Source organism: Brachyhypopomus gauderio, chromosome 15 (genome assembly GCF_052324685.1).
Source record: "Brachyhypopomus gauderio isolate BG-103 chromosome 15, BGAUD_0.2, whole genome shotgun sequence".
Lineage (NCBI taxonomy): Eukaryota > Metazoa > Chordata > Actinopteri > Gymnotiformes > Hypopomidae > Brachyhypopomus > Brachyhypopomus gauderio.
In genome coordinates this window covers 1,618,517-1,632,653 of record NC_135225.1, presented here as the reverse complement: position 1 = coordinate 1,632,653, position 14,137 = coordinate 1,618,517, and the positions used below count along the sequence as shown (strand labels likewise).

General features: G+C 41.7%; 1 protein-coding gene across 7 annotated transcripts in view; it reads left to right on the top strand.

Annotated features, from left to right (window-relative positions):
- Positions 1-3,436: 3,436 nt before the first annotated feature.
- The window catches only part of LOC143476717 (uncharacterized), a 62,759-nt gene continuing 52,058 nt past the window's right edge, over positions 3,437-14,137 (top strand). For 2 of the 7 annotated variants that reach the window (XR_013121363.1, XM_076975040.1), the window contains exons 1-2: positions 3,636-4,015; positions 6,877-7,004. Coding sequence is in view for 4 of the 7 variants with exons in the window: in XM_076975040.1 (XP_076831155.1) it covers positions 6,918-7,004 (87 nt within the window). In the remaining 3 variants the exon portion in view is untranslated. The other 5 variants (XR_013121367.1, XR_013121366.1, XM_076975042.1 and 2 more) reach the window with 5 other exon arrangements.

The window sequence follows — 14,137 nt, the reverse complement described above, 5'->3', positions numbered from 1 at the left end:
GCCTGGCTACTCTAACACATCCTCCAATGGGCCTGGACAGACGCTGGGCCCCTTCACCCAGTGCCCCGTTCACAGATGCCATTAAAATGGCCTTTAAAAAACATTTCTAGCACCTTATCATGCAGGAATGTTTTTATGCCACCTTCACACCCGCATCACGATCCTGCGGACCTGCCAAACGATTGCGGTTTGATTGCGGCTATAGTTACAGCCCAGATTTTTACATACCAATAGAAAAAAAGGATGGAGGAAGAGGAAGCAAGAGAGAGTGAGAAAGAGAGAGAGAAAGAGAACAATGGCCTTCAGGACAAATAATCGAAACTACATAAAATAGGCTCCAATTTTTTCATTTCCCCAAATAGCATGCATCAGTTGAAATGGGATACGCCAGTGGAATGCCATCTCATTACGGAGCAGATGGTTATCCTTGGTTTAATTAACCCATGCATAGACACATAAGCTTCTACAAAGCAGTAGAGACCCGAGCGGCCTGGTGAGGTGAGTGGAGGTATTACTGGTCCTTCTGGAACACAACGCTGGTCCCAGTCTGAGCCTGCAGGGCAACAGAATCCTGCTCCCCGGTGGATCGCCGCATACGTCACGTGACACTCATTAACCTGCCGTGACATTGTCCCTTTAACGTTTGGGTCACGTTTCCACACCTGATCTGCATCACACCAAAAATCTTTGTCGGGCCTTTCATGTGGAAGATTTATAGTAGATTTTCCTCATTGACATATAAGGTGAAATGAGATGAAAGCAATTATAGTAACTGGGTACACACATATTACTACTTTAATATGATTGGCTAATCCTACTGCAGTTATTTTAAACAAACAAAATACAAAATGCCCAGTCTTATATATATACACATCATATAGACTGGACATTTTGTATTTTGTCTGTGTGAATATAAATATGCATATACTTCTCCACTTTCTTAGCTGTAATGTACAGTAGGTTTGACAGCAATATGAAATAACAGTGAACTCTCCTATACATTTAAGATTTACCGTTCCACAACAGTAAAGGGACATTAAGGCACAGTGTGTCTCTGTTAGATTACCCATCAGCTCCCAGTGCTGTGGTATTACGTTACACTAAAATATTTAACTTGGATGTTAGACCACAATTAGATTTCCTTTACTAAACTTTAAGATATTCCAGGAGGTGTATGATTTGCTTTCTCTTGCTGTTGTGCATGTGACTGAATGTTTTTAAATTGTAGAAACATTGTTCCTCACTTTAGGGTATAAGAAAATAAGAAAATTATTGATGATACATTTTAATTGAAATTGCAGTCACTTATTTTTTTCAACATAAAACTATGAATACATATCTATATGTGAGAACATGAGAGAGAGAGAGAGAGAGAGAGAGAGAGAGAGAGAGAGAGAGAGAGAGAGAGAGAGAGAGAGAGAGAGAGAGAGAGAGAGAGAGAGAGAGATATAGATCAGTGTGATGTTTTGGAATTGCCTGGACATTACATCACTAACTTTAAGCTAAATCACAGATAATGGCGTCAACTGAAGTCCTTAATTATAATCAGTATGTGTTTGCTCGTCGTTTTCAGGCCTTGCTGCGTTTCTCCCGTTAACTATCCTGCAACTATCCTGCATACCCAGACACCTGTAGCAGCAGACACACTACGCGTGACCCTCGTGCGCTTTAAGACAACCGCAAAACCCGAGAATCAACGCACGGAGGAGGAACAAGATGTAAATCACTTCAATACTACATCAACTCTGTCTTTAATTCCTACCTGTCTCTGGGGTATTATTATTATTTTTTGCTATTTTGGATGCAAGACAATATCCACAACTACAGCTAATAACTATCTACATATTTAAATCGGTCATGCCAAATAATGTAAATGTAAATAAATGTTGTAGATAAGCTATACTCATGATGAGCTATTTTAAACCAGATTGTTTTGTTAATTGTTTTTTTTACTAAATGAAACGAAATCTAAATAGGTATTCACCGAAACCCCTTAAACCCCTTTCAAACTAAATTACCAAATCAAAGTGGTACTTTTAAATAATGATTTTTCGTGTTTTTGAATGGAGGTAAGTAGGAAAACAACAATTATCAGTGCGCGTTTCTCCCCAGTCTCCGTCCTGGCCCTGCTGGGTGGGGTGTCTGTTTTCTTAGTCATTACACCCATTTTACTGTCGCAAGGCTGCAGATTGAGAGCAGCACGCCGGACTGATCCAGACTGACCAGGGGCTACCGACCCACTTTCACTTTCACGGATATGGGTTTTTTTTCTCCTGTAGGTCCTTATAGTTGTAAACCTTGGTTGTTCATTACAGAGAATTATGTAGCCTGTATTTTCCGTTCGTTTTTGTAAAACAAATGGGGTACAATTTTAGGCAAATTATGCTCAACTTGATTATAGTCTAAGGATGACATATCGGAGCATTGCTCTATTTTCAAAACAGATTTAAAAGGTCCTCTTTAAATAAACTTGTTTTTAGTGTTATATTCGTGTTATATTCACATATCTGCCCGAATTATCATGAAACATTAGAAATGTAAATATGAAACATTTGAAATGTGAACATGAAACATTTTTTTAATCCCGTTTATTTATAATGAAGTCAGTTCAGGCGTGTCAGATTTGAACGGTGTGTATACCGAGCTAAAGATATAGTCCTTATCACATGTTTATTCTGAGCTACCGTTTTTCTTATCTTTAAGACGCGGTAGGACCGTGGCTGAGTGCCACCAGTACCTGGACGCCTTCCTCAGAGGTCCACATACGTGTGTGTGGTGAGATCTGGACAGTGTCCCCTTGGCCAGAGAAGGATGTAAGTAATTACCAATTCTCAAAACACTACTTTGCTATAGTTAAATACATTACACGCCTCTCCCGCACACGCGCGCTGGACCATCTCACTTCGACCTGTGAAACACGGACCTTACAGAAAACCAGTCACCTTCACCAGGCCCAGTCTGCTGCAATTAACCAATCATCATCATCATCATCATCATCATCATTAACATCATCATCATCATCATCATAAATTCAAAGAACATGTGTGGTGCATGGCGGGTTTCACATCTCATTTGCACCATTCCGCGTTGGTTTTGAGTTGTTTTTTTATTTTTTAGTGAGTTATTTGAGCCCACCGCACATTCTCGTAATAGTCTGTTATGAAATATCTTAGGCTACGACTAATTTAGCTTTTCGGATTTAAAACAGTTGGTGGACTATAGCTTCATTCTTGGGAATATTATTAGGAACTTTTTTCTTTTTCAGACGTTTGTTTCTTATTAAACAGATTTGAATGAGTCATATGGTTTTTTTTCCGGAAAATGCGTGTGTGAGTAATGAAACACACACACACACACACACACACACACACACCGGTCCATGCGTCACACGTGCCAGTCTGAACACGTCCATTATTTAATGAGAATAAACGAAGTGGTGAATTATCTGCAGTCCGTTCTCGCGTGGAGGAAACGTCCCTGCAGCAAAGTGGGTGTTCGCCTACACGATCCCCGGGGAATCATCTCAATATAGGCAGTAATTGGCCCTTAATATGAGGGAATGTTCTCCATATAAACTGATCTGGCTGTCGTGCGCGCTCCAAACGGACAGATACGGGAGCGCGCTGGTAAACAGGGAAATCAGACCTCAGCTTTTAAAACCAGACTTAGGAGACGCAAACGCTTTGATTACCACAGACTTAGACGTTAGCTGTAATTTACGAACGCGGACTTTCGGTTTCACTGACACGTCAAACAAACAAGCACGTTTTAGCGGGGTCCTTCACCCTGAAAACGCTCGTGCAGGGTGGTGTGTTCGCCTCGCGCACGCAGCGGTAGTCGCGCGCTCGCAGCGCCGCGTGCTCCTGCAGCCCTGCACGCGCTGTCAGGAGTGTGTGAAATCACACACACTCAACAGAATTCAGAAAAAAAAACACTAAAACTAAAGCTGCTGTTTTCGTGGAAAAACCCAAAAATGCATTACACGGAGTACTTCCGTCGGTCTCTTTCCAAAAAGGTCAGACTAAATTTACAATTTATAAAAGGTTCTGAAATTTGTCATCTCTAAATGTATTAAATATTGAAGGTTGTTTGGTTGTCATAAACAACGATATCATTAACCACAACAACAATAATAACATCCCCTTAAATTGTAACATTTGAAATAGGGTTTAAATACATTTAAAATGTGATTTTGATCGTATCATACTATGGGGTCAACAGTCTTATAATTAAAAAACGTTTAAAGCCAGGACAAAAATCGAAAGGCCCGGGAAACAAGATAAAGTGATATACGGTAAACCAGAAATATACGATTAAATTTACATCCAGTAGGCCTATCAAACGTTTTATAATTATACTTTATTTTACACATTTCGTTAATATTATTGTGGTAATATTATTTGTGTCGTTATATCTCGACGGTTTTTTGCAGGGTGACAGGCAAATTAGAGGACCAAAAAATCACTTGTAGCTACTAAGTCAGTAGAAAATAAACCTAAATTGTCTTTCTGGTTGCTTCACATCTTCTCACGATACAGTACAGCCTGCAAGAGACAGATGCCTTCGTTGTGTTTCATTTCACGGTTTTCCTGCTTGTTCTCCTGCTTAAATGACAGGCTTACTTTCAAAACTATTCACATCAAATGTAGACACCTTGGGCAACTGTCCTCTAAAACTTAAGCTAGAGAAAAGAGTGCAGTTGAAAAGTGGCTTTCGTTAACCAGACACGCCGCATTCGTGATGTCAAATATGATTGTTGTAAAACAGCGTGATTTATGGCTACGACACTGGGAAGGTTGTAGAAAAATGTAGCTTTATTATTTATATATTATCAAACGTAAACAGACAAAATGGTGGCATGCACGTAGACAAAAATATATAGTAGTTTACAACGAAAAAGTCACCGTCCTTTCAAAGGGCTCCTTTGACAGAATTTCTCATCTGAAGCGAATTAGTGCTACAAGTGTGACCCAGATTAGCCCATAACGTTCCCGCTCGCGCTCTCATGCACGCGCACGCGCGAGCGAGCACGTTTCTGGTTAGTAGTAGTCCTGACGGTTGATTCTCTAAGGCCCAGCTTTAATTGGCGTACTCACACTAGGCACGGTTTGCTGGTTCCGTGCTGGGGCCCGGTTACCCCCCCTCCCCACTCCCCCTCTGGCCTGCACTCACACTGGCTTCAGCAACCCGGCCCGAGCACGCTTACGTCATCACAACGCCGCTTTATTTGGAAAAAAGCGCGCTCGCACAACACTATAGAGTTCACGATTCTCTTTTTATTGTATTTTTGGAGTCGTTTTGGGAGTGCAGAAACACGGTGCAAGCACAGATTTATCGATAATTTAACACAACGATTGTCTGCTAATCGCTTTGCCGCTATGACTGTTTAACGTGAGCGTCGCATCACTGATGTCATGTTTGAGTTCCAGCGAAATGAACCAATCAGACGAGGCACCAAGCGGGCCCGGGCACGGATAGCGCTCACACTAGAAGCGAACCGTGCCCGAGTCCACATGAATCGTGCCCTGGCCCACCTCTTCAAAGCGGGCCCGAGCACGGTTAACTGATCCGGGCCCGGGCACGGTTGGAGCGCTCACACTAGCCAAACGAACCGTGCTTCGGCAGGCAACCGGGCCCGGATCACAGAGCCTAGTGTGAGTACGCCTAAGCTTCTTGGAGGTTTTGTGTGTTAAGACACAAACAAACAGTCTGGAGAATCAGCAATGATCAGAATGACCTATTTTTGATATTTGTGACACGATCTGGCGGCATAGAGCGCGAACCTAAATGAAAGTATCACGCAAACACGGTAAGAAAAAATGCATTTTTTGTCGACGTTCTTCATCCATATAAATAATGTTTCATTGTCAATACACTGACTAAGCACATTAACCAAAAACAAGCAAACAAAAATACATGTCATTTACACATAAACAATAAACATTAGATAAAAGCTAAATTATAGTTTATTTGTTCATCACATAATCATTTAAGCAGTAGCTTCATTATATTCATATCACACTCGTTTGACACAGTTCTCTGCAGAGACCAAAGTAATGTGTTTTTTTAATTACCAAACAGCTGGTGTAGAGTTACTAATAAAATTCAGACAATCTCCAACAAACTCTCCTGAGGCCGTCAAAGGTCTCTCTCTCTCTCTCTCTCTCTCTCCCCCTCCCTCCCTCCCTCCCACACACGCAGACCCATCTACAAACAGTAGCATATCATGCGTCCGCACAGAGGGTGACATTGGTGATTCAGACACACCAATAATGAATAAAAAGTCTTCACATGCCCCAAAATAACACATTTTACAGTGTGTGGGGCAGTAGGATGGAGGGAATGTAAGTGGAGGGAGATACACAGATGGAGGAGATAACCCTCTTGTGGTCTCGGTGGTCATGTTAAGCACAGTTCAAGGTTATCTCTCTCGGCTTTGAGACTTGAGATGACTTACTGTTCCTGTGGTCACATTGGCTTTGTTGACAGTAGATATTGAGCTATCTTTCTAATCTATCTCTTTGTGTGTGCGTGTCTGGGTGTGTGTTTTGGTTTATGTGTACATGTGCTTGTGTGTGTCTGTGCATGTCTGAGTGTCTGTCTGAGTTTGAGTGCATTCATATGTGTATGTATGTGTGTCTGTGGGTTTATTAATGTGTGTCAGTGAGTTTATGTATGTGTGTCACCTAGTGCGTGTATGAATGTGTGTATTAGTCGATGAAGATCTGTGTATATTAGTGGTTGTGTGTGTGTGTGTCTGTGTGTGTGTGTCATGGGTGCATGTGCATAAGAGTGCAAGAGTTTGGCCTGTTTCATCCTGATATATTACCGTCCAGTCCCTCAGTTCCTGTCATTGATTAAGGTCTCCTCTCTCAGTGTCCTGGAGAACGGAGAACACCCTGATGTCCTGCTAGAAGATGGAGAGGAAGGAGGGAATGAGGGAATCGATACACACTTCACCACACACATCTACTCCCCCTCCTACTCTACAGCTTCAGACCTGCGTGAGTAGCAGTGTTTTATTCAGCTTTATGACTCATTGACACATGCACACGCGCGCGCACACACACACACACACACACACACGTCTCATTCACACACACACACACGTCTCATAGACACATACACACACATCTCATACACACACACACACTCACAGACACAAATCTCATACACACACACACACTCACAGACACACATGTGACACATGTATTTGCTCAGATTTCATATTCCTTTGGTTACACTAGAAGATTTTGCTTTTATTTAATATTGGAATTTTATCCAATCCATCATTAAAACACATGTAACGGCATTAAGGGGAAATCTCAGTCATGATCTGGACTGTTTGTTCTGACGTTTATTTTGTCGTGCACTCCTCTGTATACACACACACACACACACACACACACACACACACCCGGAGACTATGAGTGACAGTAGATCTAGCTTCGTCATGTGGAGTTCATGACCTTCTCCATCTGGTCCTGATCACTGTGCTCCCAGATGAACCCCCGGCTTGCAGGGCCGCGTACCATTAGCTGCAGAAACACAGCCTTCTCCTTGTACGGATGCTGCTAGTCGGGGGCTCATAGTCTTATATGGGTGCATCTGACCTGCTTTGTTCTGAAGTGCTGATGTATGAAAAATGTATATATTAAGGCACAGAGTGACAGATTTTGTACATAATGCTCAGTCTAAAATGAAATTTAAAATCCTTAATAAGAAAATGCTGAATTATTTAGTTCAAACATTTGTAGTAAAAAAGTCTTTTAAGCCATCTCAGGCATTAGGTAGACACAGAGTCAGTATGATGTCATTAACTGTTACCCTTCTCCGCAAGGTCATGAATGTGACTGAACTGTTAAGTAACAGTATCAATATCATTAACAATCTCAAACTAGAACAAACCTTTTAACGTTTTTAGAAATTCACTAAATTACGTATTTTAGTTAAAGTTGAGTCCTAGAATGTGGAAGATAATAATACCATCTTGATGCAGACTAATGTTCAGAACTAAAAAAAGATACAGAAAAAAATCAACAAGAACAAGAAGAACATTTCTTGGAACAAACACAGAGAGTCACAAACACGTTTCATAGAATCTGTGTTCCTGCTGTGCCCTTATTATCAAGTTTGTAATCCTCTATCTCACTCACTAAGATCAACAGAGAATCCATAGGCAAATGAAAATTACATGCCTGTGCTAAACTGTCATGATGGCTGTGTAGAATTTTATTAATCTTATAATAAATACATTCACTCATTAATTCATTCATTTAGCCTCGTACGCAGTTCTAAGCCAGATCATTAATCTGTTTCACCTTCCAGAGTCTAGGTTTGTCTACAGCACAGTGGTGGCGTTCGTGTAATAAGGAATACTGCTCTCATTTCCACAGTGGGCACTTTAGTTGTGCTCATTTCTGTAGTGTCAGCATTACGCAGAGAAGTCTTCTGTCTTTCAGTTTCCAAAAGATCAATCCCAACCCACTGGCACGTGAACACACATCTCCTTCCTTCACGCAGCTATGAGACGCCTTTCCCAGCTCACCTGCTACTGTGAGCCAGCCACGAGCTGCCCAGACTGTCAGTTACATTCACAAACGTTTTAAAATATCCTTTTGATTGCTACCATTTACCATTTTAAAATGCCCTCCGAACGACTACCAATCACAGGCCTTTAAAAATGCCCTCTGAATGAATACCGATTATAGGCTGCCAAAACCATGAGAGAACGCAGAACACAGGAAATACTGGACCTGTCTGTGCCCCGCGGGTCCTGTGCTCACAGATCTAGAGCTGGCGGGAGAGTGTGCAGGACGTCCTGTGTGCAGGACAGCCGACTTCCAGCTCACCCGGCCCGAACAGCGAGTCTTGGAAACAGACGGCCGGGAGTTGTCTCACATATGCTGTCTCACCCTATATTTAGAATGTATGTACTGTACTAGAAATGATTTGAAGTTTTTCTCTTTTCCTTCATGCTGAATGTACTTGAGTTCCTAAAAAATTAATAAACAATTAGTTTAAAAAAATAGGTATTTAGGTTTCTAACTTGACGTGCTGTTAGAACTTTTTATTAATGAGTCTTTTGTATAAATAGGAAGCCCAATAATAACATTCATGTAATTAAACACCAGTATATTATATTAAATCACTGGTATTTAGTTCATATAGTTTAGTTGGAAGACACATACAGTATAATTAGTATTCACTGCATTTTCCTCTGAGATCACAAGGAGCAGTTTGTCTTTTGTGTTTCCAATTCAGTAAATGTTTTAAATGCAGAAGAAAAACAAATACATAAATACTGGATAGTGGTCCAAACAGTGTGGACCTAAGATGAACTATTCTAGGCTAGCAGTGTGTTAGTCAGCCCGATATTTTCATCCTGCCGCATACACCCTATGGCTGAAATATTAAATTTTATTCCATTAACTATGTTGCCTCATATTTCATAATACCTAATTACAAAATGAACAATCTAATTCATTTAACTTTGACTGGCAGAAGTGGTCTTGAAGAACGCTGTGTTGTTGTGGAGTTCGGTGAAGATCTAACCTGCCTTCCAGGCTCAAAGGAAACATCTCGAGTCCCTTGAAATCCAAGCTCCCTGCTCTGACTGCCCCTGTGCTCGAATCTAACACCTCCGTCACTTTGACACTGACAAATGATTCGTCTCCGATGTCTGCACCGTGCCACTGTCGGTTCTGCTGAGCTGGGCCAAAAATATTTTGATGAGGTCAAATGAGGCGTGCAAACACAACGCTTCAACACTAACATGAGCGGTCTCCAAAGCGACGACCCCAGGGGCCACACGGCCTGTGACCTCTTCCTGCCTGGACAGGTCATATGCCCTTGAGCTGCTGGGCCTACGATTAGAGGCAGAAGCAGACTGCCTTCTCCCTGGCACCCTATTTATAGCCAGACGCAGTGCCTATTAGGACGTGAGTGGGCGTGCCTCTTGTGAGTGGGCGTGCCTCTGGTGAGTGGGCGTGCCTCTGGTGAGTGGGCGTGGCTCAGGTGCTCACTGTACCTTTTCAAGCGAGTCGTGTTTGATGGTTTTTCTCTCCTTGCACATGTGCGGTAAAACGCAGCTCGTCGTGCGTCTGCCGTCTTACTGGGTCATTCTGCAAACGCAGCTGTGACACTGAAATCACGTTTGTCGTTTTCCAAAGTTAGACGTGTTCTACCAATAGAAGCGCTTAGAGGACTTGTTGTTTGTACTTGTACAATAACGTTGACACCGTTAAAGCAAAGTTATGTTCCACGTCCTCATCATTATGAACAGTCTAGTTGTTAATCTGTGTAATGTACATATTTCACTCAGCCTTTCACTAATCTGTGTACACAAGGACATCTCTTCTTTTACCATTACACTGAAGGCTCTCTCTGTCTCTCCCACTTTCTGTGTGTGTGTGTGTGTGTGTGTGTGTGTGTGTGTGTGTGTGTGTGTGTGTGTGTATGTATGAATGTACTTATGTGTGTGAGGGGTGGGTGAGTGGATGTGGCGTGTGTGTGTGTGTAAGAGCACATACCTTTGTGCCTGTGTGTGTGTGTAAATAAGAAACAAAATAGCTTTGGGTGGAATTTGATTAACTTTAAAAATCTTAATTTGAGATCAATATGTTGATCTCCCTGCTCAAATGTTTTAGGGCGAAAGTCTAATTATTAAAATAATTGTAATCACACATTTTAATATTTAATATATGGTGCTTTTCATGCAGCTACGTTTATAATGATATAATCATGCAAACTGTCTAAACATTGAATTAATATAGCAAAATAATTTCATTACACATTTATATAATTTCAGTTATGTGTGTCCTATACTGCAGTTCAGATTTACATCCAGATTTAAAGGCATGTGAGCTCAATTCTGTTTGTTTATTAGCTCTGGAATAATTGTATTTTTAATACTCATGGTATAAGAATAAAAACTCAAAATAGACATCAACGACATGAAAAACACAAGAATGTTGATGTTATTCACAATGACTAAGTTTTTATTTCCAGCTGTTAAGAGACCATGTAAATCAACTCTTAAATGTTATGCTATCCATATATGAAACTGTGTGTGGCGTGGGAGTGGTGAGGTGTGTGGGGGGGTGGGGTGTGTGTGTGGAGTGTGGGGGTGGGGTGTGTGTTTGGGGGGGTGCACACACACTCTTTTGTGCATATATGTGCATTCTGCATGTGCTCATAACTAGATTAACTAGTTTGACATGTACATGTGTATTAATTAAAATCATTTACCATAACAGCCATTTCTTTTCTTGTGGACATTCTGAATCTTTTTTATTTTTCACAAACCTCCAAAATGATCTCATCAAAAATGTAGCTATTGTGTGTAAACTTTTCCCCAGCCACCGATCAGCGTGAGGGATGGTGAAGGTTGTTACTGGTGTGGAGAGGCTGAGTCCACATGCACAGAGAGGGGAGCTGTAAACATGTAAACATGCACAGGGAGGGGAGCTGTAAACATGTAAACATGCACAGGGAGGGGAGCTGTAAACATGTAAACATGCACAGAGAGGGGAGCTGTAAACATGCACAGATAGGGGTGCTGTAAACGTAAAAATGTACAGACAGGGGAGCTGTAAACATGTAAACATGCACAGTAGTAGTGGGAATCGTTTACTATCTCACGATTCGATTCAATTCCTATTTTGGGGACCACAATTTTCGATTCAAAATTATTTGATTTATAAAAATTTCTGCTTCAGTCTTTAAATCTGCATGATGTGTGAATTTCCCCATTGCGGGACTAATAAAGGTTTATCTTATCTTATGATCTACTACAGTCTGCTTTGCAAGATAGAATGACAAAAACAGAAAATAAAGTGTCTTTCACATTTAATTAACAAAAATAAAGTGCTTTGGTAAAATAAAATTCTTTTTTTTTTTTTTCCATTTTGCAAGCCTTGCACACGAGCTACATTGTGTAAAGTTCAGTCTTCCCCAGCATTCGGTAAAAACCAAAATGAATCCATATTTTTGCCTTAAACGAAGACGGGACAGGTTGAATATTTCTTTCCTCCATTTGTTTTAAACCTTTTCCGCGCATGCGTGTGTCCCACAACCTGCTGCTAACTAATTTTGTAATTACGTAACGCGAGACTTGATTTTGGGACATTTAAAATCGATTCTGAATCGATAGATTCAGAGAGGGGAGCTGTAAACATGTAAACATGCACAGAGAGGGGAGCTGTAGAACAGGGAGGGGAGCTGTAAACATGCACAGGGAGGGGAGCTGTAAACATGTAAACATGCACAGACAGGGGAGCTGTAAACATGTAAACATGCACAGGGAGGAGAGCTGTAAACATGCACAGATAGTGGAGCTGTAAACATGTAAACATGCACAGGGAGGGGAGCTGTAAACATGCACAGGGAGGAGAGCTGTAAACATGCACAGGGAGGGGAGCAGTAAACATGCACAGATAGTGGAGCTGTAAACATGCACAGGGAGGGGAGCTGTAAACATGCACAGGGAGGGGAGCTGTAAACATGCACAGGGAGGGGAGCAGTAAACATGCACAGATAGTGGAGCTGTAAACATGTAAACATGCACAGGGAGGGGAGCTGTAAACATGCACAGGGAGGGGAGCAGTAAACATGCACAGATAGTGGAGCTGTAAACATGTAAACATGCACAGGGAGGGGAGCTGTAAACATGCACAGGGAGGGGAGCAGTAAACATGCACAGATAGTGGAGCTGTAAACATGTAAACATGCACAGGGAGGGGAGCTGTAAACATTCAAATGTTCCTCCACAGTCATTATTCAGCTTGTTTGCTAATTCAGCTTTTCATTAAAAAAGCACAAAGTAGAAAGAAAGAAAATGGTGATAAAAGGTTGGAGTGGTGTCATGTTTGAGCATATCCGCTACCTGTGACGGATGGTTATTACTCTGGAGGTCATTTCTCTGTTTACGCTATAGGACAATATCTTTAAGCAGCTCGTATTTTACATGTGACAAAACATCGGTCTGGAAATTTTCACTGGAGATTCATGGGCGACAGAAAAAAAGTGTTTAAAATAAATAAGCAGGGGTCCTGTGAGGGTCCGTCCTGCTGAGAGCCTGTCTGACCGGCCTCTCTCGTACTAGTCCGTCAGCTCACTCCATGCTTTTACACACTTCTACAAAGAGCCGTAAAGTTAAGCGTCTCCTACAGCAAATGTACACAAACTTCACTTTATTAGACCACAAGCCATATTTTAAAAGCCCAATGCTAAACATGAAACACAAGTTTGTCTGGAACATTTTTTTTTCTCAAAAGGAGTTGCATTTTTTAGGCCCATCCAGGAAGCGTTTAAAATGGCACTAATTGTGACCAAACATGTCCTTAACAGCACCGATGCATCACTGGAGCTCGGACAGTTCGGGCTAATGCACGTCTAATGCAGCAAGCGGAAGCTTGTTTTTATTACAGCGCAGCTCCGTGTTTGTGCAATTTCTCGATTTCCTAAAGCCCATGATGACAGGCACTCTGGTAGAACCCTAACCCAGCAGATGTCCAAACACCAGCTAATGTAACCAGCAAGGCCAGCACTTTGGGGGGGGGGGGGGGGGGGGGGGGGGGGGGGGGGTAGCAAGAGATCAGTGGCCAAGCGAAGTAACTCCAATGGAATGGCCAATGAGTTCACACATCTCTGGAAACAGGGAATTTAATGTAATGGAGAGGTTTAACAGCTATAAACAGAGCAGGCCATCTTCAGCCTGCTGTAATCCTGAGAGGACTCTCTCGTGTGTCTCTCACTGCAGGAGCTGTGGTGATGAATCGTTTGACCTCTCACCCCAGTCATGATCCTGCAGCGGGAGTGTGCTGGGTGCAGCGCTCTCCTGATCTAAACCGAAACCTTTGGACCAGTCTGAACATAATATAGATACTGGGCCTATTTAACAGGTCAAAGGGCAATGAGGCATTAATCCAATGTCTGACTTCATCATGGGTGAAGATCATGATGACACCTGTATATGACTTCAAATATTTATTATTTGTGCAAAATGTGAATGAAAAATATACTGCTCTGAGTATACAGATGGTAAAGGAGTAGCAGTTTTCTTGCAGTTTTCTTGCTTATTCTGTTTTTTAATGGCTTTGCACTTTATCAAACTACTGTTTTCAGATATTTAAAT